Source organism: Rhinoraja longicauda, chromosome 22 (assembly GCF_053455715.1).
Source record: "Rhinoraja longicauda isolate Sanriku21f chromosome 22, sRhiLon1.1, whole genome shotgun sequence".
NCBI classification, from domain to species: domain Eukaryota; kingdom Metazoa; phylum Chordata; class Chondrichthyes; order Rajiformes; family Arhynchobatidae; genus Rhinoraja; species Rhinoraja longicauda.
This window is the reverse complement of record NC_135974.1, coordinates 26898065-26925470: the sequence shown is the minus strand read 5'-3', so window position 1 is coordinate 26925470 and position 27406 is coordinate 26898065. Positions and strand designations below refer to the sequence as shown.

The 27406-nt window shown below is 42.8% G+C and overlaps 1 protein-coding gene across 1 annotated transcript in view; it reads right to left on the bottom strand.

Moving 5' to 3' along the window:
• Positions 1–27406, bottom strand: part of atp9a (ATPase phospholipid transporting 9A) — a 104017-nt gene that overhangs the window by 66849 nt on the left and 9762 nt on the right. The window contains exons 4-13 of the mRNA XM_078418993.1: positions 22852–22960; positions 18500–18558; positions 17065–17116; positions 14586–14680; positions 12711–12791; positions 12015–12090; positions 8974–9050; positions 6017–6177; positions 3609–3751; positions 189–301 (exon numbers count right to left, since the gene is read on the bottom strand). Of these exons, the coding sequence (XP_078275119.1) occupies positions 189–301; positions 3609–3751; positions 6017–6177; positions 8974–9050; positions 12015–12090; positions 12711–12791; positions 14586–14680; positions 17065–17116; positions 18500–18558; positions 22852–22960 (966 nt within the window). The remainder of the gene's footprint in view (positions 1–188; positions 302–3608; positions 3752–6016; positions 6178–8973; positions 9051–12014; positions 12091–12710; positions 12792–14585; positions 14681–17064; positions 17117–18499; positions 18559–22851; positions 22961–27406) is intronic.

Sequence of the window (27406 nt, the reverse complement as noted above, 5' to 3'; positions counted from 1 at the left end):
ATAAAAAGGTTAAACTTTGATAATAAATGTTTAATAGAGAACAATTGAGCTGGACTGAACAAATGAGAAAAGATTGTATCAGTATCATGAAATTTATCAAAGGCTTTTAAAGTTTTCTTGAAGAGGCGCGTAATTATTCATTTGTGCAGTAAACACCAATGGCGCCCAGTCATTCATCACCTGCTTACCTGTGTGTAAGCACTAAATACATGGCTCTCCACTTCATCCATTGAATCCAATCCATAGGACACTGTCCCCAAATGAAGACGCCTGAACTGCATTTCATTTTTTGTAAGGGTTCCTGTGGAATGCAAAAAAAAAGCAAAGTTATCCAATTTTTTAATTCATCCAAGTGCATTTTATTTAATCGTGTGACATATTATTGCACTTGTGAGATAGTGCATGGTTCAGCAAAATGATGAGATGAAAAGTTCCTGTTTTGCTTCTTTTACCTGAAGCCAATTAACTTACGCATCCATGGAATGTGGGAAGAAACCGGAGCACCCGGGGAAAACCCACGCGGTCACGGGGAGAACGTGCAAACTCCGTACAGACAGCACCTGCAGCCAAGATCTAACCTGGGTCTCCGGTGATGTAAGGCAGCAACTCTACCGCTGCGCCACCGTGCCGCCCTGAAGGACAACGCCGGTTTATAAGACAGGCCTCAGAGACAAGGAGAATGGACGCTGCCTTCTGCACCTTGTGTTTAATGCAATGAGTGATACCGAGTACATTCAATGCTGTTTCCAAAATTCACCAGTCAATGGAAGTTATATCTTGTGAGGTTTTACTTTGTGCAATAGTATAAAACATACAACGCCAAATTGGCAATCTGTTTCATATTTAACTTCCTAAATAAAAATGTAAAGCCACTCAAAAAACTGTCTATCTATAAACACACGTTTTATACTAACACAAAATCAAAATCGCCAAGCACATTTTCTCAGCAGGAGTCAGCGGCCCTTTGTTTGTTGTCCATTCTCTGGTTTAAGTGCACAGAAGCCAATTATTGTGTCTTGATTATTTCCCTTTGTTCAGGGGTACAGAAACCAAATGTAGCATGACAAAAAGGCGGAACAGTGGCACAGCGGTAGAGCTGCTGCCTTCTGGCGCTTACAGCGCCAGAAATCTGGGTTCAATCCCAACTACAGGTGCTGTCTGTATGGAGTTTGTGCTTTCTCCTCGTGACCTCGTGGATATTCTCCGAGATCCACAGTTCCCTCCCACACTCCAAAGAAGTAGGTTAATTGGCTTGGTGTAATTATAAATTGTCCCCAGCATGTGTAGGATAGTGTTAATGTGCGGGGATCGCTAGTCGGCACGGACTCGGTGGGCCGAAGGGCCTGTTTCCGCGCTGTGTCTGTAAACTAAAGTAAACTAAATTACTGGCCTATCTAAGATTAATCCACTCTGACTTGAGAGGTTTCAAGAGGCGTGAAACAAGCCATTTTTAGAAATGATCCAGTTTTCTGCCTGGAAACCATTAACTACATTATGATACATTCTTGTAAACTAAATGCAACCATAAGCATACAATTAGATATCTTAGAATACTGCAAGTTTATTTTCATTGCAACATTTACATTAAGCAGTTTAAACAAATACTCTTCAAAATTCACCTCCATCTCCCAAGCTCCATAAAACTTGAAAATTATTTTACAAAAGTCCTCAAAAACCAATTTATTGGTGACCGCACTTTACATAAACAGATAAATTATGCTATTGATGATAAAGAGAGATGAAAGGATCTCGAGGCTTCTCTTCAGAATAAATCACCTTACCACAGATTTGCATTAACTTTCCACAGATGGAATTTTTACAAAACCAAATTTTTAACCTGACCAAAGTAGAACAATAAAGCTCTGATAATCAAGCACACTTGGGGATAGATAGCCTGGACTAGCACATTTTCTGGACCTTTGAGCCCACAAATAAAATGTATTTCACTTTATTTCTCACATTGACATAAACAGGAAGATTAGAATGCATGGGGTACTGGACCAGCTAGCTGACTGGATGGGCTTGGCCCGCTGAGGCTTATGGGATCTCCCGGTTGCTAATCATTTTAACTCCGCATACTGACATTTCTGTCCTGGACCTCCATTGCCAGTTAGGCCACATGCAAATTGGAGGTACAGCTCCTCGTATTTAACTTGTGTATCTTACAACCCAACAGTATAAATGTTGAATTTCCTAATTTTAAGAAACTTCATCCTGCACTCCCCTCTCCTTCCTCCATCCTAGTCGTTTAAGCAATTTGCAGCAATGTATCCCTCTTCACACCTTCTCGAGCCAACAACTGGCCTACCAGGGAACCACCCTGCCTGAGGTCATCTGTTGCCACCCTGATCTGTCCTGTTTTATTCTGTCGCCTCCAATTCTCCCTCCCCCACCTTCCCTCTCCTGACCCAAAAACGTCACCTATCTTTTTTTCTCCAGAGTTGCTGAGTTACTCCGGCACCTTGTGTCTATCTTTGGATGCAGAATTGGTTTTGTTTAGAGATACAGCATGGAAACATGCCCACCGAATCCACAATGACCATCGATCGCCCGTTCACACTGGTTCTGTTATCCACTCCCTACGCATTGGAGGCAACTGTGCCGAGGTAAATTAACCGACCAACCCGCTTGTCTTCAGATGTAGGAAGAAACCCTGAAGCATTTGCATGGATAGGGCAGGTTCGGAGGGATATGGATGAAGTGCAGGCGGGTGGAACTAGTGTAGCTGGGACATGTTGGCTGGTGTGGGCAAGTTGAGCCGAAGGGCCTGTTTCCACACTGTATCGCTCTAGGACCCAGAGGAAACCCACATGAGGACGGTATAAACGGCACACAAACAGCAGCCGAGGTCAGGATCAAACCTGGGTCTCCGGTTTTAGTCTCCATTATAATTCACCAGCATCTTCCTTACACCCACAACACCATCCCCCCGATCGAAGAAAGAGGGGGGCAAAAAGAGGAGATCTCTATAATATCTTTCTTATGCATTGACTAATAAGGTACTTGAAAGAAGGTAACGGGGTAATTTAGACAACCTCGTCAGAAAAGCTTTCTAAACAACTCCCACTCCTTTGATGTTGACAAAATCCGTCACTGATTTACAGAGACGTTATCAGAAAATTGTTAGCATACCTGACCCAAGCCTCAAATGCTCAGTTTGAATCATCATCTTACAACACATCAGGAGGTCATTTACTTCACTGGGTCCATCGTAACACTTCAAAGAGCCAATTGTTGTGTTCCATTATAATATCCGTCGAACCCTTTTTTTGCCCCCAATTTCATCCAATTCCTTTTCAAAAGCCAACACAGATTTTGTTTTTCACAATATTTCTGACACAGTACTTTCAACTCTTATGGAACATTCCCAGCTTTGTCATTATTCTTTTGGCAACATTTTTACCTTTGTGACCTCTTATTACTATCGCACTTGGTCATTACAAATGGAGCCTTTCTGCCCTGGGCCTCTTCCACTATCAGACTTGGGCCTTGCGCAAAATGGAGGAACAGCACGTTCCCTAATTTCAAGTAGCCCTTGCATTCCCTCTCTCTCTCTCTCTCTCTCTCTCGATCCCTCCAGCATTTGCGTCTATCTTCGGCCAACATACCCGTCTTGTCTGTTAGGACAAAGGAAATTCTCCCAAGCTGTTCGGGAATGGTGCTGGACCGTACCACCGTGCCGGGAATTTTGTCATCTCTCCGAATCATCAAACTGTAGACCATCTTTCCCATGTCCAGATTTACACGAATACTAGATGAAGAAGAAGAAACATAAATAAGAAAACAGACCTCTACAGGTTTTCACGTGGAAGGAATTGCAGATGCTGGTTTAAACCAAAGATAGACACAAAATGCTGGAGTAACTCAGTGGACAGGCAGCATCTCTGGAGGGAAGGAATCGGTGACATTTCGGCTACGTTTCAGTCTAAAGGGCCTTGACCTGAAACGTCACCCATTCCTTCCCTCCAGAGATGCTGCCTGTCCCGCTGAGTTACTCAAGCATTTTGTCTATCCACATGTTTTCGTTGGGAACGACTAAGTACAAGCTGAGGGCATTGGAGTCAAATGATTCCTTCAGAAAAACAAATAAAGATTTATCCTATTATCTTTTGATTTTAAATGTAAAATATTGCACAGGTTTAACGGCAGTGGCGTAGCGGTAGAACTGCTGCCTTGCAACAGCGTGGATTTTCTCTGGATGTTCTGGTTTCCTCCCACACTCCAAAGAACTACAGATTAGTAGGTTAATTGGCTTCAGTAAAATTGTAACTAGTTCCTTGTGCGTAGGATAGAGCTCACGTATGGGGTAATCGCTGGTTGGCACATGGTCTGTGGGCCGAAGGACTTGTTTCTGAACTGTATCTCTGAAGTCTAATATTTCAAACAGAATTATTGCACCATTTCCCAATTTACTACAAACAGATCAGATACAAGTGTGTCAATGTCAATACAAAATGCAACGATATTAGGTGTTTGCTGGAAAACATTAAGTTACTGTAATTTCTTGCTGTATAAATATTCAATTCATGATTTTTTGTTGTCATGCTATCGACACTTTGAGGTATGTGATTTCAATTTACAAAGCTGGATTTGGTGATAATCGCAGTGATACACTGCTGAAATATCAATAATGCATTGTGTCCAGCATTTTGATTTACAAAGTGTTACTTATCGAAATGTTTTGCAGGAACATAGCTCTTCCAAAAATCAATGAATTATGTACCATTTCACATAACATCGAAGGACAGTCAGCCTATCCTCCGTAGATTCCCATCCATCCCCTCCCCCGTACCTCCCTGTAAACTATTCTCTCTCACATGGCACAGTGGCACAGCAGTAGAGTTGCTGCCTTCCAGCGCTCATAGTGCCAAGTTCGATCCCGATCACGGGTGCTGTCTGTATGGAGTTTGTACGTTCTCCCTGTGACCGCATGGGTTTACTTCTGTTTCCTCCCACACTCCAAAGACATACAGGTTTGTAGATTAATTGGTTGGGTACAAATGTAAATTGAACCTGGTCTGTGTAGGATAGTGTTAATGTGCGGGGATCGCTGTTCAGCGCAGACTCGGTGGGCTGAAGGGCCTGTTTCCGCACTGTATCTCTAAACTAAACTAATCTAAACACATTTCCATCAATCCATGACTACCCCCCCCCCCCCCCCCCCATTCGTTTCTCCTACAGATACCTACAGCAGAGGTGATGTATGTCAGCCCAATATGGAAACTGTCAGCACAACAGCTGAATATTGGTCAGGAGTACTGCCGCTTCTCAATGTTTTCCTCTTCAGGTAAAGTACAGCACCACTCAGGTTCAATTACTGATTCAATTGGTACACCACCAATAGTGATGTGGCCTCTCATTTTTCCATGGTAAATACAGACAAACAATATTCATTTAACATTTTGCCCACCTCCTGTGCCTCCGTAATTGATATTCTTGATGATCTATAAAAGCTTTTAGATTGATATTCTTGTTGATCTTTTAAGATCTGACCTTAGTTACTCTTTTAGCTTAGTTTAGTTTAGAGATACAGGCTGGAACCAGGCATGGAACCAGGCCCTTCGGCCCACCAAAACCATGCCGACCAGCGATCACCCATACACTAGTTCTAACCTACAAACTAGGGCAAATTTACAGAAGCCAATTAGCCTGCAAACATGCACGTTTTTGGAATAGGGGAGGAAACCGGAGCACCCGGAGAAAACCCATGCGGTCACAACCTCCATCCAGACAGCACCGGAGGTCAGGGTCTAACCCGCCCCCCCCCCCCCCCCCAGATGCTGAGTTACTCCAGCACTTTGTGTTTTCCCCAATGAATCAGTGCTCGGGTCATTATTGTTAGCCAAGAGGGTAAAAGATGTAAACTCCATAACTGGCAATATGGGGCCAAGTTGTGTCGATGACACATGGACAAGGTGGATGAGCTGGGCAATCCAAAATGGGGATGAAAAGCAAGGGACTTAAAACAGATTGACCGTATAGAAACAATTGTCGGAAAATCAGCAACAACATTTACCTGATAGGAACTATGTGGGAAAAGAGAAGAAAGAAGCGAAACAGGTGGAGGTACCAGCGTCCGCGGAAGTGCTGCAGGGAGACCATCACAAGGGATAACACCACCAGTGAAACAAACAGGATCTTCATTATACAGTTCACCTCCAGGTCAAACAGCCCCATCTACAAGTGAACAAAAGTAGAGAAAATTATTTTTCCATGTGCCTCCAAAAAAATAAACACAATACATTGATATTTTCTAAGATATGCAGTCACAAGGAACAGATACTGTGGTGGGTGTATGTAACAAGCTGCCAGAGGAGGCAGTTGAGGCTGGGACTGTCCCAACGTTTAAGAAACAGTTAGACAGGTATATGGATAGGACAGGTTTGGAGGGATATGGACCAAACGCAGGCAGGTGGGACTAGTGTAGCTGGGACATGTCGGCCAGTGTGGGCAAGCTGTGCCGAAGGGCCTGTTTCTACACTGTATCACTCTATGACTCTATACTGGTTTACAACAAACACAGTGCTAGAGTAACTCAACAGTTAGTGGTGCATCGGTAGAGTTGCTGCCTTACAGGGCCAGAGACCCAGGTTCGATCCTGACAACCTGGTGCTGTCTGTATGGCATTTGTACGTTCTCCCTGCTACCGCGTGGGTTTTCTCCGAGTGCTCCGGTTTCCTCCCACATTCCAAAGATGTGCAGGTTTGCAGTTCAATTGGTTTCTATAAATTGTTCCTGGTGTGTAGGATAGAGCTTGTGCTGATCGGCACGGACTCGGTGGGCTGAAGGACTTGTTTCCACGCAGTATCGAAAACTAAATTTAATACTTATGGGGGATATGGATAGGCGATGTTTCGGGTTTAATCGGAAGAAATCCCAATACATCGCCTATCCATGTGCTCCAGAGATGCTGCCCGACCGGTCGAGTTACTACAGCACGCTGTCTTTTTTTTTTTTAAGATAAGTAGTCATTCCCCTACCAACAAAGAACCATCAAGAGATGGTTTTTATTCACAAAATGCTGGAGTAACTCAGCAGGTCAGGCAGCATCTCGGGAGAGAAGGAATGGGCGACATTTCGGGTCGAGACCCTTCTTCAGACTTCAGTCGACCCAGTCTGAAGAAGGGTCTCGACCCGAAACGTCGCCCATTCCTTCTCTCCCGAGATGCTGCCTGACCTGCTGAGTTACTCCAGCATTTTGTGAATAAATACCTTCGATTTGTACCAGCATCTGCAGTTATTTTCTTATATCAAGAGATGGTTCATCAAGAGACATATCTCATGAAACAAAAATGGAACACTTGACTATAAAGTGGACTTTTAACACAAAAACAAAATCACAAATGATGTATAGACTTTGGCCCGGACCCCAAGGTTACGTTGGGACAGAGTAGTGATCCCAATCTCAACTCAATGAATACTCCCATTCACCAGAGGATGTTACTCCTGCTGCCACCTTGTGGTAGGTGTATGGCATCAGGGTTTGGCCGAAGGTCACCTCTTCAGCTTGGCTATCCTAAAATTAATTGTACCAATTGCAACTCTACTGCTGTGCCAGTGTGCCACCTTCTGTTGAAGGTACTCGCACAATGTTTTTGGGCGGAGAATTCCTGGATTTCATAGAACATAGAGCACTGGCTCTGTACTTTTCCACTACCTATAGAAGACAGTGGTGGAAGAGGGTGTTGTTCTGGCTGGAGGTCTGTGACCAGGGGCATTCCTCCGGGATCTGTGCTGGAACCTCTATTGTTTGTGATATTCATAAACGATATGGACGTAAACTGAAGGAGAAATATGTGGCCACAGCTCTATGCTATATGAAATCCATGAATTCTCAGCCCAACAACAGTGTGGGAGTACCTTCAACAGAAGGGTGGCACACTGGCACACCCAGAGACCTGGGTTCAATCCTGACTACGGGTGGTGTCTGTACGTTCTCCCTGTGACCGCGTGGGTTTTCTCCGGGTGTTTCGTTTTCCTCCCACACTCCAAAGGCGTGCAGGTTTGTAGGTTGATTAGTTTCTGTAAATTGTAAATTGTCCCTAGTGCATAGGATAGTACTAGTGTACGGGGTGATTGCTGGTCGTTGTGGACCCGGTAAGGCCGAAGGGCCTGTTTCCACACTGTGTCTCTAAAGTCTAAAGAAGGACTGCATCAGTTCACAAAGGTGGAACTAAAGTAACCAACGAGGGAAGGAAAATGAGTCACATATTAATAAATCAATCAATAAATAAATTACAACCTCCACAAAACCATTACAACTAGCAGACAAAATAATTTTTTGTTTCATGACTCTGGGGTAATATTTTTGTCTGTTCTGACGCATTAGTACATTTACGTTAACATCGCTCAATTACCTTTTAAACTGAATATATTGGAAGCTGGAATCCATATGGCTACTGTCAAATGTCTTAACATTAATCGTCCGATTACCAAGTTCGCTGTGAGTTAAACTCTTGATAATTGCTCTGGCAATAACACAGAACATTCTACCAGAAGCAATGCATTATTGAGCAAATATGTTTAAAATCTTGTGTACGAAGGAACTGCAGATGTTTCTTTAAACCGAAGATAGACACAAAAATGCTGGAGTAACTCATCAAGTCAGGCAGCATCACCGGAGAAAAGGAATAGGTGACGTCACGGGTCGAGACCCTTCTTCAGACCTGAAGTCTGAAGAAGGTTCTCGACCCGAAACGTCACCTATTCCTTCTCATATTTAAAATCTTTTTCCTTACAATTTGTGCCATCTTTTTCAAGAAACTGTGAAAACTGTTCTAAATGAGACAAATTGTTAAGTATCAAATCACATGATGAAAGATTTCATTGCGATAGTTTCGAACGCATTATATTATTAATTAAAATTAATAGGATATTGCTCTAATTTTCGTTTTCAACATTATTTTTTGCCTGGAGTGAGAAATATGAGATTTAATGTTAATTAATTTATAGCCCAAGATTTCCAAACTATACCTTGTTCTTTGGGTGGGAAGTATTCATGACACTCCGCATTTCTTTGCCTGTGTAGATAACAACACCCACTGCTGTGCCTGGAATGGAAACAACATTATAAAATCATCAATAAGCAAGACCCAGAATGCTTTTTTATGTGTGTCAATAATTCAATATTCAGAGCTGCTTCACATACACACTAAAGATGTGTGCATGATAACTGTGGCTTTAAAAATATCCATGAGACATTACATTTTAGTCAGATTGGAAGGTTAGTTTAGTTTAGAGATACAGCACAGATCCAGGCCTTTCAGCCCACCAAGTCCGCACTGACCAGTGATCCCCGCACATTAACACAAACCTGTACATACCACGGACAATTTATACTTATACCAAGTATACAAACCCAAGCCAATTAACCTATAAACCTGTACGTCTTTGGAGTATGGGAGGAAACCAAAGATCTTGGGAAAAACCCACGCGGTCACAGGGAAAACGTACAAACTCCGTACAGACAGAACCCGTAATCGGGATCGAACCCGGGTCTCCAGTGCTGCAAGCGCTGCAAGGCAGCAACTCTACCACTGCGCCACCGTGCCTCAAGGTCTGAGCTTTGAGTACAGGCTTGTGTTACTGTAGATTTATTATTGTCACGTGCACCAAGGTACAATGAAAGGCTTTGTATTGCATTCTATTCATTCAGTACTATGTGTCAATATAATCAAATCAAACTCAAATACAAAAGGTAAAGGGAAGGGGAAGATATAGAGTGCAGAATAATATAGTTCTCAGCATTGTAGCAGAACTGTTCCATAAATGAAGTCCAATGTCCACAATGGGGGTAAAGGTGAATCAGACAGTACCCTAGCCTATGCAGTGACTGTTCAGTGGGAAAGTAGCTGTTTCTGAATCTGGTGGTGCACGCTTTCAAGCTTCTGTACCTACTGCCTGGTGGGAGCCAGGAGAAGGTGGAATGACTGGGGTGGGACAATTCTTTTATTTGACTTTGATAGGTCTTATTGTGCACAATTAACCAAATTCACATGGCAGTAGAAAGGACATTTGATCAGCAATGATGTTTCTGGGTTTTGACATGGATGAAAAGAGGAGAACGGGTACAAGGTGGTGTGGGGAAAAAAAGTGCAGCCAGGGTTAAAAATGGGAGGGGAGGAAAGGGTTAACAGAGATTTTTACAGTAATTTCCAAAGATCGCAATCTTGGGGATTCAAAAGAGAACTTTGACAGGCTTTGAGTCATCAGCAAACCACACACAGTAGTTTGGACAAAGAGGTGTTTCAGGATTTGTAAATCAGCTGGAGCAATTACCCAATGACTCCATCACAACTAACACTGCGATCTGACTAGTGCGCAAAGGCAAAACACAGGATTGCACTGTCTTTGCATACTGTAAGGCTGCGAGAGAATAGGTCATTATTAGAGCTAAGTTTTGACATTTTGTTCACATAATTCTAACATTGAGATGAGCCATCTGGGCCGTACACAGCAAGCAACAACATTGCACGGTTGATTAGCAGCCGCAGTGTGCAGCGGGTGAGAGGGTGGAGGAGTGGGGGCTTGGTGGCTCCAGAGAGTGGACGGGTCAGATCCCTCATGGAGCCAGGCTACGTGCAACGTACAAGTCAATGAGTAGGAAGGAACTGCAGATTTGCTAGTTTACACCGAAGATAGACACAAAATGTTGTAGTTACTCAGCGGGACAGGCAACATCGCTAGAGAAAAGGAATGGGTGACGTTTCGGGTCATGTCCCTTCTTCAGTGAATGATATAATTTGACAAGCAACAACAGTGGCAGTTTCATGAAAACCCACTCCATACAAAACATGTTCAATATGGGGCGGCGCAGCGGTTGGTAGAGTTGCTGCCTTCCAGTGCCAGAGGCCTGGGTTCGATCCTGACCACAGGTGCTGCCTGCACTGAGTTTGAACCTTATAGTCCGTGACCGCATGGGTTTTCCCCGGGTGCTCCTGCTTCCTCCCACACTCCAAAGATGTACAGGTTTGTAGGTCAATTGGCTTTGGTAAAGATTGTAAATTGTCCCGAGTGTGTGCAGATTAGTGTTAATGTATGGGGTGATCGCTGATTGGCACAGACCTGGGCCAAAGGGCCTGTTTCCGCACTGTATCTCTAAACTAAACTAAATTTCAACTGACTGAAAAATTAATGTATATCCTAAATTGATATAAAAGTATCAACAATTAATTGACTGGATTAATGGAGCAATATTAATGGAAATACTCTCTCTCTAAGACAGTAAAGGTGACACCTTTTACAGGAATCGCAGAATTTGCACAATGTAGAGGTTTGATATATATATAGGAGTGCTTCCAAAAATTGGATTCACCTGAATAATGGGAGTCCAGCTAACTCCATTAACGTGTGCTACAACAAACTATCAAAGATATATACCTGGTGTATTATGTAAGTAGCTGTTACAATGTGCTTTCCCATTTGTTTCTTTTTGATAGACCTTTGGTCCAATGTGATAACAAATGCATCAAATGTACCTTATATGATGAATTGATGCCAACACTGCATATCTAGTGTGTAACAGGCACAAAAAGTTATAAGAATTAATTTCTACATCATTTTCGCCGTTAAACTAACTGAAAAAACTGTTTTTGGATTCTGCGAGGAAATAAAATGTGCATCACATATGTTCATAAGTTATCGGAACAGAATTAGGCCTTTGGGCCCTTCAAGTCTACTTCGCCATTCAATCATGGCTGATCTATCTTTCCCTCTCAACCCTATTCTCCTGCCTTCTCCCCATAACCCCTGACACTCTGACTAATCAAGAATCTGTCAATCTTCGCCTTAAAAATATCCATTGACTCGGCCTCCACTGCCATCTGTGGCAATTCAGTAATTCAAGATTACATCAACAAAAACTATGTAGTTGAGAAGACTTCTATTTAAAAATTCATTTTTGACAGCATGATTTGCTCAACAATAAGCAGTTGAAAATGGTTAGAAAGACATGAATATGAGAAAGTCACTCTTTTTTCGCGAATGAACAGAATTATTTTTTTAAATCACCTTACCAGATGCTATGACCGTACTGGCCCATAATGTGTTTTCAATGCTTAAACTCTCATGAATTGGTGGGTCACTATCCTCCTGAAATACATAAAGAAACGATTTTAATTGAAATGGCTGCAATGCCTTAATGGGATGCTATTACGTACTTGTATGTAAGATTGGAATTATAACACCAATCGGCAAATTAAAAATATCTTAAGTGTGAATATGTGCATTTCTTATCTACTCCTGTGATTGCATTATTCTCCTATTTTACCGAATGTTCTTTGTCTTCAATGTAACCCCAAATCTCAATTGTTATTGATTCTAACCACGGGTACAGAGTTTGTACCTTCTCCCTGTGACTGCGTGGGTTTTCTCCAGGTGCTCCAGTTTCCTCTGACACTCCAAAGACGTACAGGGTTGTAGGATAATTTGGCTTCTGCAAATTGTAAATTGTCCCTAGTGTGTAGGATAGTGCGAGTGTACGGTGTGATCCCTAGTCGGTGCGGACTCGGTGCACCAAATGACCGGTTTCCGCGTTGTATCTCTAAACTAAACTAAAGTAGCAGGAGAGACACTTTTTATGGGAATCACAGAATTTGCACAATATATTTTTATTTGAAAGGAAATATTGTTAAGCCCAAGAATCCTGAACAAAGACCACCCCACCAACCCAAAATGGAACCATTTTCTCACAGACAGCAAAACCAACTCACCCGAGTGAAAGTGCCCACAAAACTGTGGATATCAAGGTTTGGTTCTTCTGCATAAACATAAGACCGTATCTGCAGCAGATCCTTTGTGAAAAAGAAAACAGAGTAAGAAATGTTACATCGACATCTGACATACTAATTCATTGGTATCTCAAGAGTCAAGTCAAGAGTGTTTTATGGTCATATGTCCCAAAACAAAACAATTACATTCTTACTTGCAATAGCACAACAGATATGAAACCATGGTACTCTGTAAAAACCATAATAAATAACAAAAATGTTATTATATATATATATGTGTATGACATCTACATGTGATCGCATATATATACGTATCATATCTCTACATCGGCGAGACCAAACGCAGGCATTCTCTACATCGGCGAAACCAAACGCAGACTCGGCGATCGTTTCGCTCAACACCTTCGCTCAGTCTGCCTTTACCAACCTGATCTCCCGGTGGCTGAGCACTTCAACTCCCCCTCCCACTCCCAGTCTGACCTTTCTGTCATGGGCCTCCTACAGTGCCATAGCGAGGCTCACCGGAAATTGGAGGAACAGCACCTCATATTTCGCTTGGGCAGCTTGCAGCCCAGCGGTATGAACATTGACTTCTCCAACTTTAGATAGTTCCTCTGTCCCTCTCTTCGTCCCCCCCTCCCCTTCCCAGTTCTCCCACTGTCTTCCTGTCTCCACCTATATCCTTTCTTTGTCCCGCCCCCCTGACATCAGTCTGAAGAAGGGTCTCGACCCGAAACATCACCCATTTCCTCTCTTCTAGATGCTGCCTGACCTGCTGAGTTACTCCAGCATTTTGTGATACCTTCGATTTGTACCAGCATCTGCAGTTATTTTCCTACACTATATTCATTAAGAAAAGGCTTACTTGTTAATCGGTCAAATAATTTTTTTAATGATTTCCCAGCACTGTAAACTTTAGGAGTTTCAAAAATGGCAACAAATAAAGAGGGCTGTAAATGATCGGTGGGGATACTGCTACTAATGCAATGACAATGACAGGCCAGCGGGCCAGTTTCCACATTGCGTCACTCTATGACTCTAATACTTTTGTGGGAGGCACGATGAAGATCAATTAGTGCTACCGAAGTTAGATCCAGACTTCGCCATTTGCAGGGCGTTTCCATGTTTCCTGTGACAGTGTGGGTTTCCTCCCACATCCCAAAGATGAGCAGGTCGCGAGGTTAATTGGGCATTGTAAATCGCCTCTGGTGTGTGGGCGAGTGATAGAATCTTGGAGGAGTTGATGGGAGAGTGGAGAGCGTAAAAGGTGCTATTCGTGTAAATAGGTGAATTAGTACATCTGTCGCGCAGCTGGGAAACGGGTACTTCAGCTGACGGAGTCCACTCTGGCCTTCAAGCACACATATACACCAACGCCCAATTAGTGATCAATCGTTAGTGTAGACTGAGTGGGCCAAATAACCTGTTTCCATGATGTACGATTCTTTGACTCTATGAAAGCAAGATGAAGACAGAAACTACAAGGAGAAAAGGACTGCTTAATGTAGTTTGGTTTAGGGACCCAGCGCCAAAACAGGCCCTTCGGCCCACCAAGTCCCCGCGATCACCCCGTATACTAACACTATCCTAGGGCCAATTTACAATTATACAAAGCCAATTAACTTACATAACTGCACACCTTTGGAGTGTGGGAGGAAACCGGGGACTTGGGGGAAAACCTATGCAGTTTACAGGGAGAAGGTAGAAACTCTGTACAGACAGTACCCATAGTCAGGATCGAACCCAGGTCTCTGGTGCTGTAAGGCAGCAACTCTATCACGGCACCACCGTGCGGCATTATTGTATTACCGTACACTGGTGTTGTTCACAACATCCAGCTGCTCCTATGATACTTACAGCTGCAATGGGTAATCTCTGCGTGCATCCGACAGGCAAGCGCATCTTCCAGTCAGTCTCACCGTCCAGCTGATCAGTGCGGATAAAACAGGAACCTGAAACACAGGAAACAGTCACGCATTCAAGCTACAGGTGGGGAATATCTTTACGCACGCTTCAATAGATAGGTAAATAGCTGTGGCTTGGTTTGGTTTATAGAATGGAGATACAGCATGAAAACAGGCGGCTTTGGCCCATCGAGTCCACGCTGACCAGCGATCATCGGTTCACGCCAGTTCTATGTTATCCCATTTTCTCATCTGCTCTTTCCCGCTAGGGGACCATTTTCAGAGGCCGATTAACCTGCAAGCCTGCACATCTTTGGGATGTGGGAGGAAACCAGAGCACCCGGAGCAATCTCATGCAGTTACAGGTGTGCAAACTCCACACACACCATGGGCAGCACGGTGGTGCAGCGGTAGAATTGCCTCCTTACAGCGCCAGAGACCTGGGTTCGATCCTGACTACGGGTGCTTGTCTGGTACAGAATTTGTACGTTCTCATCTTGACCGCCGTGGGTTTTCTCCGAGATCTTTGGTTTCCTCCCACACTCCAAAGACATACAGTTGTAAGTTAATTGGCTTGGTATAAATGTAAATTTCCCTCGTGTGTGTAGGATAGTGTTAGTGTGCGGGGATCACTGGTCGGTGCGGACTCGGTGGGCCGAAGGGCCTGTTTCCGCACTGTATCTCTAAACTAAACTAAAAGGCAGTACCCGAGGTCAGGATCGAACTCAGGTCTCTGGCACTGTAAGACAGCAGCTCTACCAGCTGTGCCACTGTGCTGCCTGAAGAACACAGAAACGTTCCATTGCTGAGCTCAAATTACCTGTGAGGGGGTGCATTTTTTTGCTTTTCCAAACCAACATTCCAGGAAATTTGTTAACTAATTAAAGGGAATTATACAACTTGCACTTAGGGGATGAAAGTATTGCAGCACAGACTGGTGTGGTTATAGGTGAGAAAATGGCTGATGTTATGTTTGTGATACAACCTAACTCAGTATAATTTTACACGGCCCCAGCAGTATAAAGTTCAAGTTATTTTCACTGCTGTTTTCATCATTAAACTCTTTTATCTTTTAGAAGAGTTGCTAATGTAACCCAGGCCCACTTGTCACACAGGTCCCATATCAATGTCAGCTAAGGCACAGTTAACATTAAATCTTCATGGCACGCACTTCCAGAAATGAAATAATATATTCTTTCCTCTTTTGGCCACGAGAGCCCCTTCAGAACTGACCATTATTTTTTAGAAGATATAATCTATGACCGTTGCTGCACAGTCAATGACAAAAAGATAACTTACAGCACTGGACAGCAGTATGTTATTTTTCAGAGCAATAAGATTCTAATAAAGCCAAACAATTTTGCATTAACTGTACCACCTATGGTTTAAGAGGCACTCCACTCAATGGCACAGCAGTGCACTTTAAACTGCTTGGCTTTCTCTGGGCTTTGAAGTGTGCAGCCGAACTGAACTCAGCTGCTGCCGAGATCACGGGAGGTCAGGACACGCTGCATTTGGCACTTCCCTCCACAGCTGGCGGGGTTGAAGTTGTGGAGGGGGAAGGGGTCAGGCTGCAGAGGAGGAACATTGCCCGCCAGCTGTTCCGAGTTCCAGTTGCAGGTACAGGTGGAGTCACGGACGCAGCAACGCTGAGTCAGCAAGTGGGGCAATAGGTCAGATAACAGAATGAACAGCCGAGTTAGTCTACTGGCATCAAACGACTGTGTTAAGTCTAAGCATTGTCACTCTATCTCTGCATGATTTTCTGGGTCTGAAACACATAACATTCTGAATGTGTGGAAAGGAACTGCAGATGCTTGTTTATACTCAAGATATACATAAAGTGCTGGAGTAACTCAGCAGATCAGGCAGCATCTCTGGAGAGAAAGGATGGGTGGCGTTTCAGGTCGGGACCCTTCTTCAGTCTGGGGTCTAAAGAAGGGTCCTGAACTGAAACCTCACGCATCCTTTTTCTCCAGAGATGCTGCCTGACCCACCGAGTTATTCCAGCACTTTGTGCCTACATTCTGAATGATAATCCATAGGCAGGAGATGTTACTTTACAGTAACAATGAGCAGTTACAGTACAGGTCTCAGTTTACTAGTAATACATTTCTATAGCATTCAGCTCATGACAATTAAGTGGCAATAACAAAACACAACAAATATGTAAAGAAATACAAAACCAAAATTAGTTTTTGCAGTAATTGGACATTTTTAAAATCTGTTACCTACTTCACAACCAAGTATATTGGACTATTAGATTGGATGTGATAGTGAAACAAAATGTCATTAATATCACAGCCATATCAGTATTGGCTGCGCAATTGGTTGGATCATTAAAATAATTCTATCTTCGAAACATGGCGCAATGAGGGACTATGGAGGAGATTGGTGGGACTCCTATCAGATGAGGTGAACGAGACACTCACCTCCTTTGTCTGATGTTCGAAGGAAGATCATGTCAGCAGGTACCCTTTGATCCTGTAACAAATGGAGAGAAAACAGGTTACTGAACAGTAAAGGTCACTGGAAGCTTGACCGCGAGAGTGAGTGACTCCATGCACAAATGACATAAACTCAAACGGCAATGCTTTGCTACGAGGGTAAATTGCCTCCATTTTCTTCCTACTTTATAAGACCTCATCATAACTTAGCAAATCCCGACAAATCTTGCCTTCTCTAGAGAAAGGGATGATGGCCTGTCCAGGCTTTCTGATAATTACACCTTTCAGTACTTGTCCGTTAGTGAGCTGAAGGCCACCAAGTCGTGTGTTTCTTGATAGAACCTCCCTCCTTGTCAATGCATTTTATACATACCGATATTGAAATCCGTCTGCTCTTTAAACCGTGATATTGAGAGTTTGTTCATTATTCCTGGTAACTTTTCACATCTTCCCCCACTTGTGTAACAGATAGTTCCCCCCCCTTCCCACAACCTTTGAAGGGACGTGGGTTCAACCACAAATTTTGATGTTTTGCTTTCAGTACCAAAACTTAATTTATTTTAATAATGGGCATCAACGATCTCTGTGGAATACATTCCACCGGACTGAGTGACCGGTTAGTATTATAGTTAGTATGTTAGTATTATAGCCAGGTCTGAAGAAGGGCTTCTATCTGAAACACCACCCATCCTATTTCTCCAGAGATACTGCCTGACCCGCTGAGTTATTCCAGCACTTTGTGTCCATCTTTTGTTTTATAGCCAGTTGGTAAACCATTGTGGCATTTACCTTCCACTTCTATAGACAATAGACAATAGGTGCAGGAGGAGGCCATTCGGCCCTTCGAGCCAGCACCGCCATTTAATGTGATCATGGCTGATCATTCTCAATCAGTACCCCGTTCCTGCCTTCTCCCCATACCCCCTGACTCCGCTATCCTTAAGAGCTCTATCTAGCTCTCTCTTGAATGCATTCAGAGAATTGGCCTCCACTGCCTTCTGAGGCAGAGAATTCCACAGATTCACAACTCTCTGACTGAAAAAGTTTTTCCTCATCTCAGTTCTAAATGGCCTACTCCTTATTCTTAAACTGTGGCCCCTTGTTCTGGACTCCCCCAACATTGGGAACATGTTTCCTGCCTCTAAATGCATGAAGGAATCAGGAGACAAGTTCATTAAAATACTTTTAGAAGATAGCGCTTTCAACTAGATTCACACTGTTCACTCATTCTGTTCTTCCTTCAAAGCATTGAATAAAGCTAATCAAACAATATCGCCCCTTTGGGTTTGTGTTGACTAATTGCTATGTTTTCAGTTTTTAGATTGTTTTTAACTATTTCATTTTTGATAAAGATTCCACTGTCCATCACAATAGCTTCACTTGAAAAAAGTTATTTTAAAATGTAAACGAAAGTACAAACCTTATCCACAATAATCAAGTCCCCCACTTGAATATTTGAGCTCTTGACAACCACAGTACCTGTGAGAGTCACAGAAGGAGAATATATTTTAGCACAGCATTGGTAGTCATCGCCTATATCATGAAGAAAGACTGTGGTTGGTGGTAAATGGATAAGCAGTACAGCAGAATACTAAAGTTCTATCTCTATTATGTTTCACACTGACACTTACAGACTATGTCTATACAGACATCTTATTCCAGGTCAATCTAAGACAAAGCTTTAGATTCACCTCTGCTTCTAACATTACACTTCCATGTTGAAGAAACTGATTGCCATCATAACCATCGCCACCAGTTTGAACAAATTCACTGAAAGATAATTCCTTTAGTCTAAATGAAATCAATTATAGAAATTGATTAAAACATTTTAAAAGAGACACCTGCGTTAACTTTAAGCAATAGATCTGTTAATTGTAAGCGCAATGGTTGACAGTCCTTGGTTATAAGGGAAGGTTACATTAATTTTGATCCTGTTACATTTCTAACACCATTAACAGACCACCACCAACACTTTGCTTTGTCAGTCAATTGCAAAGACATGCAAGAGCAAGCCAAGAAACCATACAACATGGGAATGGCCTCTTAACAGCAATCCGCACACTACTGCACCTCTTCTCTTTCCAAGGACTGCAAATATAGTTGAAAGGGAAAATTAATAGTTAAAATGTACATGCATATGAAAGCTAGCTGGTCACAATTCAAGCTCTTGTCCACGATAACTAAACCAAGTGCATCTGATGGTCTCCAGAGTGCCATGGAAATAAAATCAATTCCTGATCATCCTGAAACCCCTTCTGGAAATTCCAATGGTGGACACTGAATGAGGATAGATTAGGACTTAATTTTGTAACACTTTGTCAAGAAATTGGCATGTTTGGTTGAGGCCCACAAATAGTGGTCAAATCAAAGCTCCAGGGGACTACAGATCTAAAACCTGGTTAACATTATTTGCAGAAGATGGAATTGCAAGAATTTAAACAAAAATTAAGTGTTCATTTTACAAGAAAGATGTGTACATCAAAAGACTATGGTATAATAGTAAAGTTCCTTAATCATTTACAGTTTTAATAGAAATCTCCTTCACAAGATAGAAATCACAAAGATAGAGCAGCCATGCATTGAATGGCAGGGTAGACTTGGTGGGCCGAATGGCCCAACCTGTTCATGTAATTTATGAACTTAACCATTGTAAAAATATTGGCTTATATTTTCACTGAACAAATAACTTGCAAAAAGAAGGTATGTTGCCACTAAAAATACAATTACAACACATCTATTAATACAATTGTTTCTGCATTTTCAACTCACTTTTTATTAAAGGCATTTCAATTTGAAGAGAAACTTAAAACCAGCTGCAACAATAATCTGCAATGCATTACATTTATTACCAGGCTGGTAACCAGTTCAAGGAAGAAATCAGTGGAATTGACAAGGCTCGCCTTGTTTTTATTGCTTAAAACACTTTGTTTATATCTCTTGCAGAAGATTACTTCCCATCACAACTTTAAATTAACAATAACCAGCCCCCCCCTCCCCGGCTTCCTGACAGTCAGGCTGAGAGAACCAACTATTAACACTTCCACTCGACATTTTGTGCTGCAGATTAGGAGCCTGTTAATTCACAAAGATGGTGATTCGGGCCAAATGTTTGAACCAAACTTCTTATAGATTTAAACAATAAACTTCAAAGCAACTTCTCTCTCTCCCCTTCCTCCAATTCCCAAGAAATCTCTGTCATACATGAAGAACTTACATTAGCCAAATACATCAAAAAATAGCAGGTGACAAATAACATTAATATACCGATGTCCATTGCAAAAGTGACAAAATACAACTTTGAGCAGATCTTTCACCACAAGTTAAACAGCAAACATGGGGCACATATTGCGAAGAATGAGAGAATTGCTTTAAAAAAAAAAAGGATATCAGGAATATCCTGGAGCTATAATGTTTCCTCTCCTCTGAACTCACTTTTCTTATATGCACACTCTAGGTAGATAGAGCAGTCTGCAAGTTGTTAATATTTAACTTGAAGAGCAAATGTTGTTCATTTTTTTCTCAATAGCTACTATCTACACTTCAAAGGAAAAGCAAGGGAAGGCATTTGCGGCACAGTGGTAGAGCTGCTGCCTTTCAGCGCCAGAGACCGGGGTTCGATCCTGACTACGGGTGCTGTCGGTACGGACTTTGTGTGTTCTCCCCATGGTCTGCGTGGGTTTTCTACGGGTGCTCTGGTTTCCTCCCACACTCCAAAGACATACAGGTTTGATGGCTAATTGGCTTGGTAAAATTGTAAATTGTCCCTAGTGTGTAGGATAGTGTTAATGTGCGGGGATCGCTGGTTGGTGTGGACTCAGTGGGTCCAAGGGGCTGTTTCTGCGCTGTATCTCTAAACTAAACTTAGCTTACATTTTTATGTTTTCCGAGTGTATGCTAGAGTGCATGAGTGAGAATGCAAGGCAGAGTGCGGGAGAAAGGGAATCTGATGGGGTTTCACCAACAGGCAAAAGTTGTCCTGTAACTGCATTTGACTTGCACTTGGAGAATTGCTTTGCTGCACCATGCAACAACCACGTACGTCAGGCTCACAGTGAGAGACTCCACACAGATCCCCGCTTCAGGAGTATAAGAAAATAACTGCAGATGCTGGTACAAATCGAAGGTATTTATTCACAAAATGCTGGAGTAACTCAGCAGGTCAGGCAGCATCTCAGGAGAGAAGGAATGGGCGACGTTTCGGGTCGAGACCCTTCTTCAGACTGAAGAAGGGTCTCGACCCGAAACGTCGCCCATTCCTTCTCTCCCACGATGCTGCATGACCTGCTGAGTTACTCCAGCATTTTGTGAATAAATACCTGCTTCAGGAGTAGGCAGCTGGCAATCTCAGGAAAGTGGAAAATCTGACCCAGTACTTCACATAGAACATTTTGGCATAGGAACGGGCCCTTCGGCCCACAATACTTGTGCTGACCATGAGGCCTAGTTAAACTGATCTCATCTGCCTTCACCTGCTCCATATCCCTCCACTTCCATGTGCCTAAAACCCTCTTAAACGCCACTACCATATCTGCCTCCACCACCAACCCTGGCAGTGCGTTCCAGGCCCCCGCCTCTCCATTCTCTCTGTAAAAAAACCTGCCCCTCACATCTCCATTAAGCTTTCCCTCTCTCACTTTATAGCTATCCCCTCTAGCGTTGGACATTTTCACCTTGGGGAAAAAGGTTCTGAGGTTCTACAGAGCTGCATCATGACTTCCCGACTCTTGTATTCAATGTCTCCAGCAATGAAGGGCAAAGATACCATACGCCTTCTTAACCACCCTCTCTCCTCTGTCCTGCATGTGGTGATTTGGTGGGAAATTGAGCCTCGTCCCATAAAATAACTGTGTTACATCCACTCACAAAAGCAGAAGTACAACTGCACTTTAGAGGAACGGTACAATTAGTAAAAGCAGATTGTGCTCAGTGCTCCAACCCAACCTTGCACCCCATCTCAGATTGGATTAGTTCCACTACATTGAGATTTCATGGCACTGTTACGGCTTTCAGTCACTGTTAGACACAGCAGCCATCTCATAGAAAAGTGAGGTTATCTCTGAACCCTGTCAACACTACACATCTTTCAGAGTGCTTTGCTCATTTCTCAATACATTTATTCTGCGGGTCTTTTCAACATTCTTCTGTGGTAAAACCAAGTCCAATCAAAACACTAGCATTCAATTTTGTCAGGGCTAACAACAGAGGCTAAAGTCTCTCATTTCTACAGAGATTACCATAAAATTACAATCAAATCAACTGATTCAATAAAGCCGGATATTATTAAACTAAGCAAAGTTACACCGACCCAGTGCTTACAGTGCATCAATTACCTGCAATAAGCCAAGCGTTTAATCTACACTTCATTCAATTTGTAAAAAAACTTAACCCCTCTGCTCTCTAGGTTTTTTGCTCTCTGGTAAAGACAAGACCACAAAAATGTAATCATAATGTATTATGTATAATTTTGAGGTAGGTAAGAGAATAGAGGCTTTTAAGCAATAAAGCAATATCCCAAAACTAAGCCTGGATTTAACAGCACGGCTTTTTACTGAACTTCCGTGGATTTGCAAGTAGGAGATGCATCATAAACCGACAGGAGTGCTCCAAATGGTGGCTCAATTACAATACCCACATAGTACTGCAGAAAGACATACGCTCGCCCCGGCACAAAAAGACCTTTGATTTTAAATGTTGTTCATTTAAGATAAGTCCCACTGTTTTAGCAGCTGCCAACAGGATACAAGAGGCAGGGGCAGGGCGCGAAACACTGACCTCTGGCTGTGAGCTTGCTGTAGATCTGGGAGTTCACTTCTTTGTCTCGGACGTAACATCGCAGCTCCTCCACTGCTTCCCTGATGATCGTGACGGCCAAGACAAAACCCTAAATACAAGTCAAAAAGAAAAGGAAAGTCAGTATTCTTGGTGAGGAGAAACACGTTTTATTAATATGATGGTTCTCTCAGTAAATAAAAAGCCCAAAGAATGGTTTAACAATTTAAAGGAAGGTATACCATAGACTATAACACCTAGGAGCAGAATTAGGCCATTTGGCCCATCAAGTCAACTCTGTCATTCATCATTGCTGATTTAATTTCCCCCTCAACCCCATTCTCCTGCCTTCTCCCTGTAACATATGACACCCTTACTAAGGCAGCGGTAGAGTTGCTGCCTTACAGCGAATGCAGCGCCGGAGACCCAGGTTCGATCCTGACTACGGGTACGATCTATACAGTTTGTACATTCTCCCCGTGACCTGCGTGAGTTTTCTCCGAGATCTTCGGTTTCCTCCCACACTCCAAAGACGTACAGGTACGGAGGTTAATTGGCTTGGAAAATTTAAAACATTGTCCCTAGTGGGTATAGGATAGTGCTAATGTGCGGGGATCGCTGGTCGGCGCGGACCCGGTGGGCCAAAGGGCCTGTTTCCGTGCTGTATCTCTAAACTAATCACGAGCCTGTTAATCTTTGCTTTAAAAATACCCCATGACTTAGCCTCCACTGCCGTCTGTGGCAATGAATCTCACAGAATCACCACCCTCTGGCTTTACTCTGTGGTAATTGCTGCAAGAAAGTAAAAAGCATGGACCTGCAGCTTTTATGGTGAAAGGCTATATTTTAAGGTAATTGAAACATTACAAACTCAACATATCAATGCAGTGCCCGAGCAATTGAGGCCAACTTCACCATTCTAATCCATGTGGTTAAATTGGTTACAGCTCGGTAGTATTTTGAGGTTTTTAAAGTCATAAGTCTGAAACTGGATCGCTCAAACTGCTTTTGATGCACAATAGCGTATGAAGTGCCATTTTGAACATTTTGAAAAGATCGTACCTTTACCATTGAACTCTCATTCATCAGAAAATGAAAAAGAGCAACTCATTTCCCAATGCACCCACACGCCAAAGTAATTTCCATATGACATTTTTCCACACATAATGACATCAATGTGCTCAGCATCCATTAGTTTAGTTTAGCTTAAGAGATTCAGCATAGTAACAGACCCTTCAGCCCACCGGGTCTATGCCGACCATCAATCATCCATTCACGCTAGGTCACTGTTATCCCGTTATTCCCACTCCCTACACACTAGGGCAATTTACAGAGGCCAACTGACCTACAAACCCACACGTGCTTGGGATATGTGAAGAAACCAGAGCACCCGTTTGAAACCCACTCAGTCACAGGTATAACTGTAATCATGTATTGTCTTTCCGCTGGCTGGTTAGCACACAACAAAAGCTTTTCACTGTGCTTTGGAACTCGTGACAATAATCTAAACCTATAAACTGATAAAATGTGCAAACTCCATACAGACAGCACCCGAGGTCAGGATCGAACCAAGTCTCTGGTGCTGAATTGGCACTTTATTTGGGATGTACTTTCACGAGACCTACCAAACTATCATTGGCTCATATATGAAGACATTTGTTATTCACATGAGCAGACTCAATGTATTTCAATCTTGGATGTTCTAATCCTTATTCATCAGCTCACATCTGCATGTACAAGTGTGTATAGATGGAAATTGTCCAGTCGTACTGTGAAATAATCAGATGCCAGGCTCCCAGCTTTGTTCACTTCGTCACATTTAGCTCATTGGAGACTCTCAGACTCCTCATGGGAGACCCTCGGACTATCTTTAATCGGACTTTACCTTGTACTATACGTAATTCCCTTTATCATGTAACCGTATGCTGTGGATGGCTCAATTGGTATCATGGAAAGTCTTTCCGGGTTGAGTTGTTAGCACGCAACAAAAGCTTTTCACTGTACTTCAGTGCACGTGACAATAAACGAAACTCTTGCATTGGGATCAATGGGACTCAATAACCACAAAAGTACTGTCATTAACCTAATTATTGGGTGTCAACACAGAGAAAACGAGACATCATTTTCCAAGATCCTTCATGGGTAATGACCGTTGAACGTCCAAGACTTTAAAGCAGGCGCTCAATTCATGATCTACCAAGCAGGCGTGTTCCCTACTCACCTGCATGCAAAAACGTGGACACTTAACACTACAAACTTTAAGCCACTATTAAATATCCCACTACTGCTTGCTCCTCAAAATTCTCTCAGTCTGACATTCCAAGCTTTGCATAAATTCAGCACTTGTATTCAAACTGGGGCCTATCGCCCAACTCATCGATGGAGGTCAACATTCAACCTCAACCCATTGAGGTAGGTAGAGAATAGAAGCAATATATCCCAAAACTAATATATAGCTGAATGTGCTTAATCCAATTCAACAGGAGGCCCACATCATCTGCATTCCCAACACCAGTATTAGGAAGGAAACGCACTACTGCCAGCTTTATCACAGTAAGAGACATCCAATTGAGCAGAGGAAATAGTACAAGGATTCTCTTTGAACCTCATCAAAGAAATAACTTCATGATAAAACCATAGAGATCACAAGGCGAGGATCACCCAAGCTGGAGGGGAATCAATTGGGAAGACACCAAGAACATTTGATTCTCTTTGGGATCACATAGACGCCAAGTACAAACAGAGAAAGATGCGTACACTTATGCAATCAACTCACACAGCTGCAACACCAAACTCCACCCGTCCCATCTGCGGCATAGTCTGTGGTTCCCTCATGGGACTCATCATTGACCTCAGAACCCACAGTGGAAGCAAATTACCCTTGACATAAGGGACTGCCGAAGAAGCAGCAGCTACAATTTTAAATAATGAGTCTGCATATAAAAATAAAACACAATAGACAATAGGTGCAGGAGGAGGCCATTTGGCCCTTCAATGTGATCATGGCTGATCATTCTCAATCAGTACCCCGTTCCTGCCTTCTCCCCATAACCCCTGACTCCGCTATCCTTAAGAGCTCTATCTAGCTCTCTCTTGAATCCATTCAGAGAATTGGCCTCCACTGCCTTCTGAGGCAGAGAATTACACAGATTCACAACTCTCTGACTGAAAATGTTTTTCCTCATCTCAGTTCTAAATGGCCTACCCCTTATTATCATATCATATCATATATATACAGCTGGAAACAGTCCTTTTCGGCCCACCAAGTCCGTGCCGCCCAGCGATCCCCGTACATTAACACTATCCTACACCCACTAGGGACAATTTTTACATTTACCCAGCCAATTAACCTACATACCTTAAACTGTGGCCCCTTGTTCTGGACTCCCCCAACATTGAGAACATGTTTCCTGCCTCTAACGTGTCCAACCCCTTAATAATCTTTTATGTTTCGATAAGATCCCCTCTCATCCTTCTAAATTCCAGTGTATACAAGACTAGTCGCTCCAGTCTTTCAACACCCGGCAAGTTTACACACAAACTTTGTCTCTGAATATGGACACAGGAATGGAGCATTAGGATAATTCAGTACCAGGACCAAGCCGCTTAGAGAGAGTTAAATGAGACGATCTACTGATAATAGTATTGGTTTATTATGGTCACGTGTATGGAGATACAGCAACAAAAAAAAACCTTTGTTTTGCATGTTATCCAGGAAAATTAGACTATACATGAATATACCAGGTAGTGCAAAGGAGAGAATAAACATAGCTACAAAGAAAGTGCAGATAAAAAAATCTAATGGCTGCAATGAGGTAGATTGGAAGATTGGGAATCCTCAGCATACCAGATGTTCGTTCAAGAGACTTATAACGGCAGGGAAGAAGCCATTCCTGAATTTGATATGTGCTTTCAATTTTGTATCCTCTGCTCAAATGGAGAAGGGAGAAGAGAGAATGACTGGGATGTGAGGGGGCCTTAAATATGTTGGCACCATTCCTGAGAAGTGTCAATGGGAGGGGGTTTAGGGGGAGGGGAAGTAAAATTATTGATTTAGATGATGGACTGGGATGTATCACAACTCTGCAATTTCTTGTGGTCTTGGACAGAGCAGTCACCATAGCAAGTTGTGTTGCAAGTGGATCGGATGCTTTCCATGTTGCATCTGTCGAAAGTTAGACGTTAGAGAAACACGGAAACAGGCCCTTGGGCCCACCGCATCTGCACCGACCAGTGATCACCTCGTACATTAACACTATCCTACACACTAGGGACAATTTTACAACTTTACCAAAGCCAATTAACCTACAAACTAGGGACAATCTGCAATTTTTTTCCTCGCTAATCATCTTACAAACCATTATGTCTTTGGAGAGTGGGAAGAAACCAGAAAACCCAGAGAAAACCCACGCAGTCACGGGGAGAACTCCAGCATTTTGTGTCTATCTTCAATGTTTAAATGGTGTTAGGCACAAATGTGACATGAATAACATGAATACCACCTTCCTGCCCCATTATTGTGAAGCACTTGGATTCAAACTGGGGCCTATTACCCAAC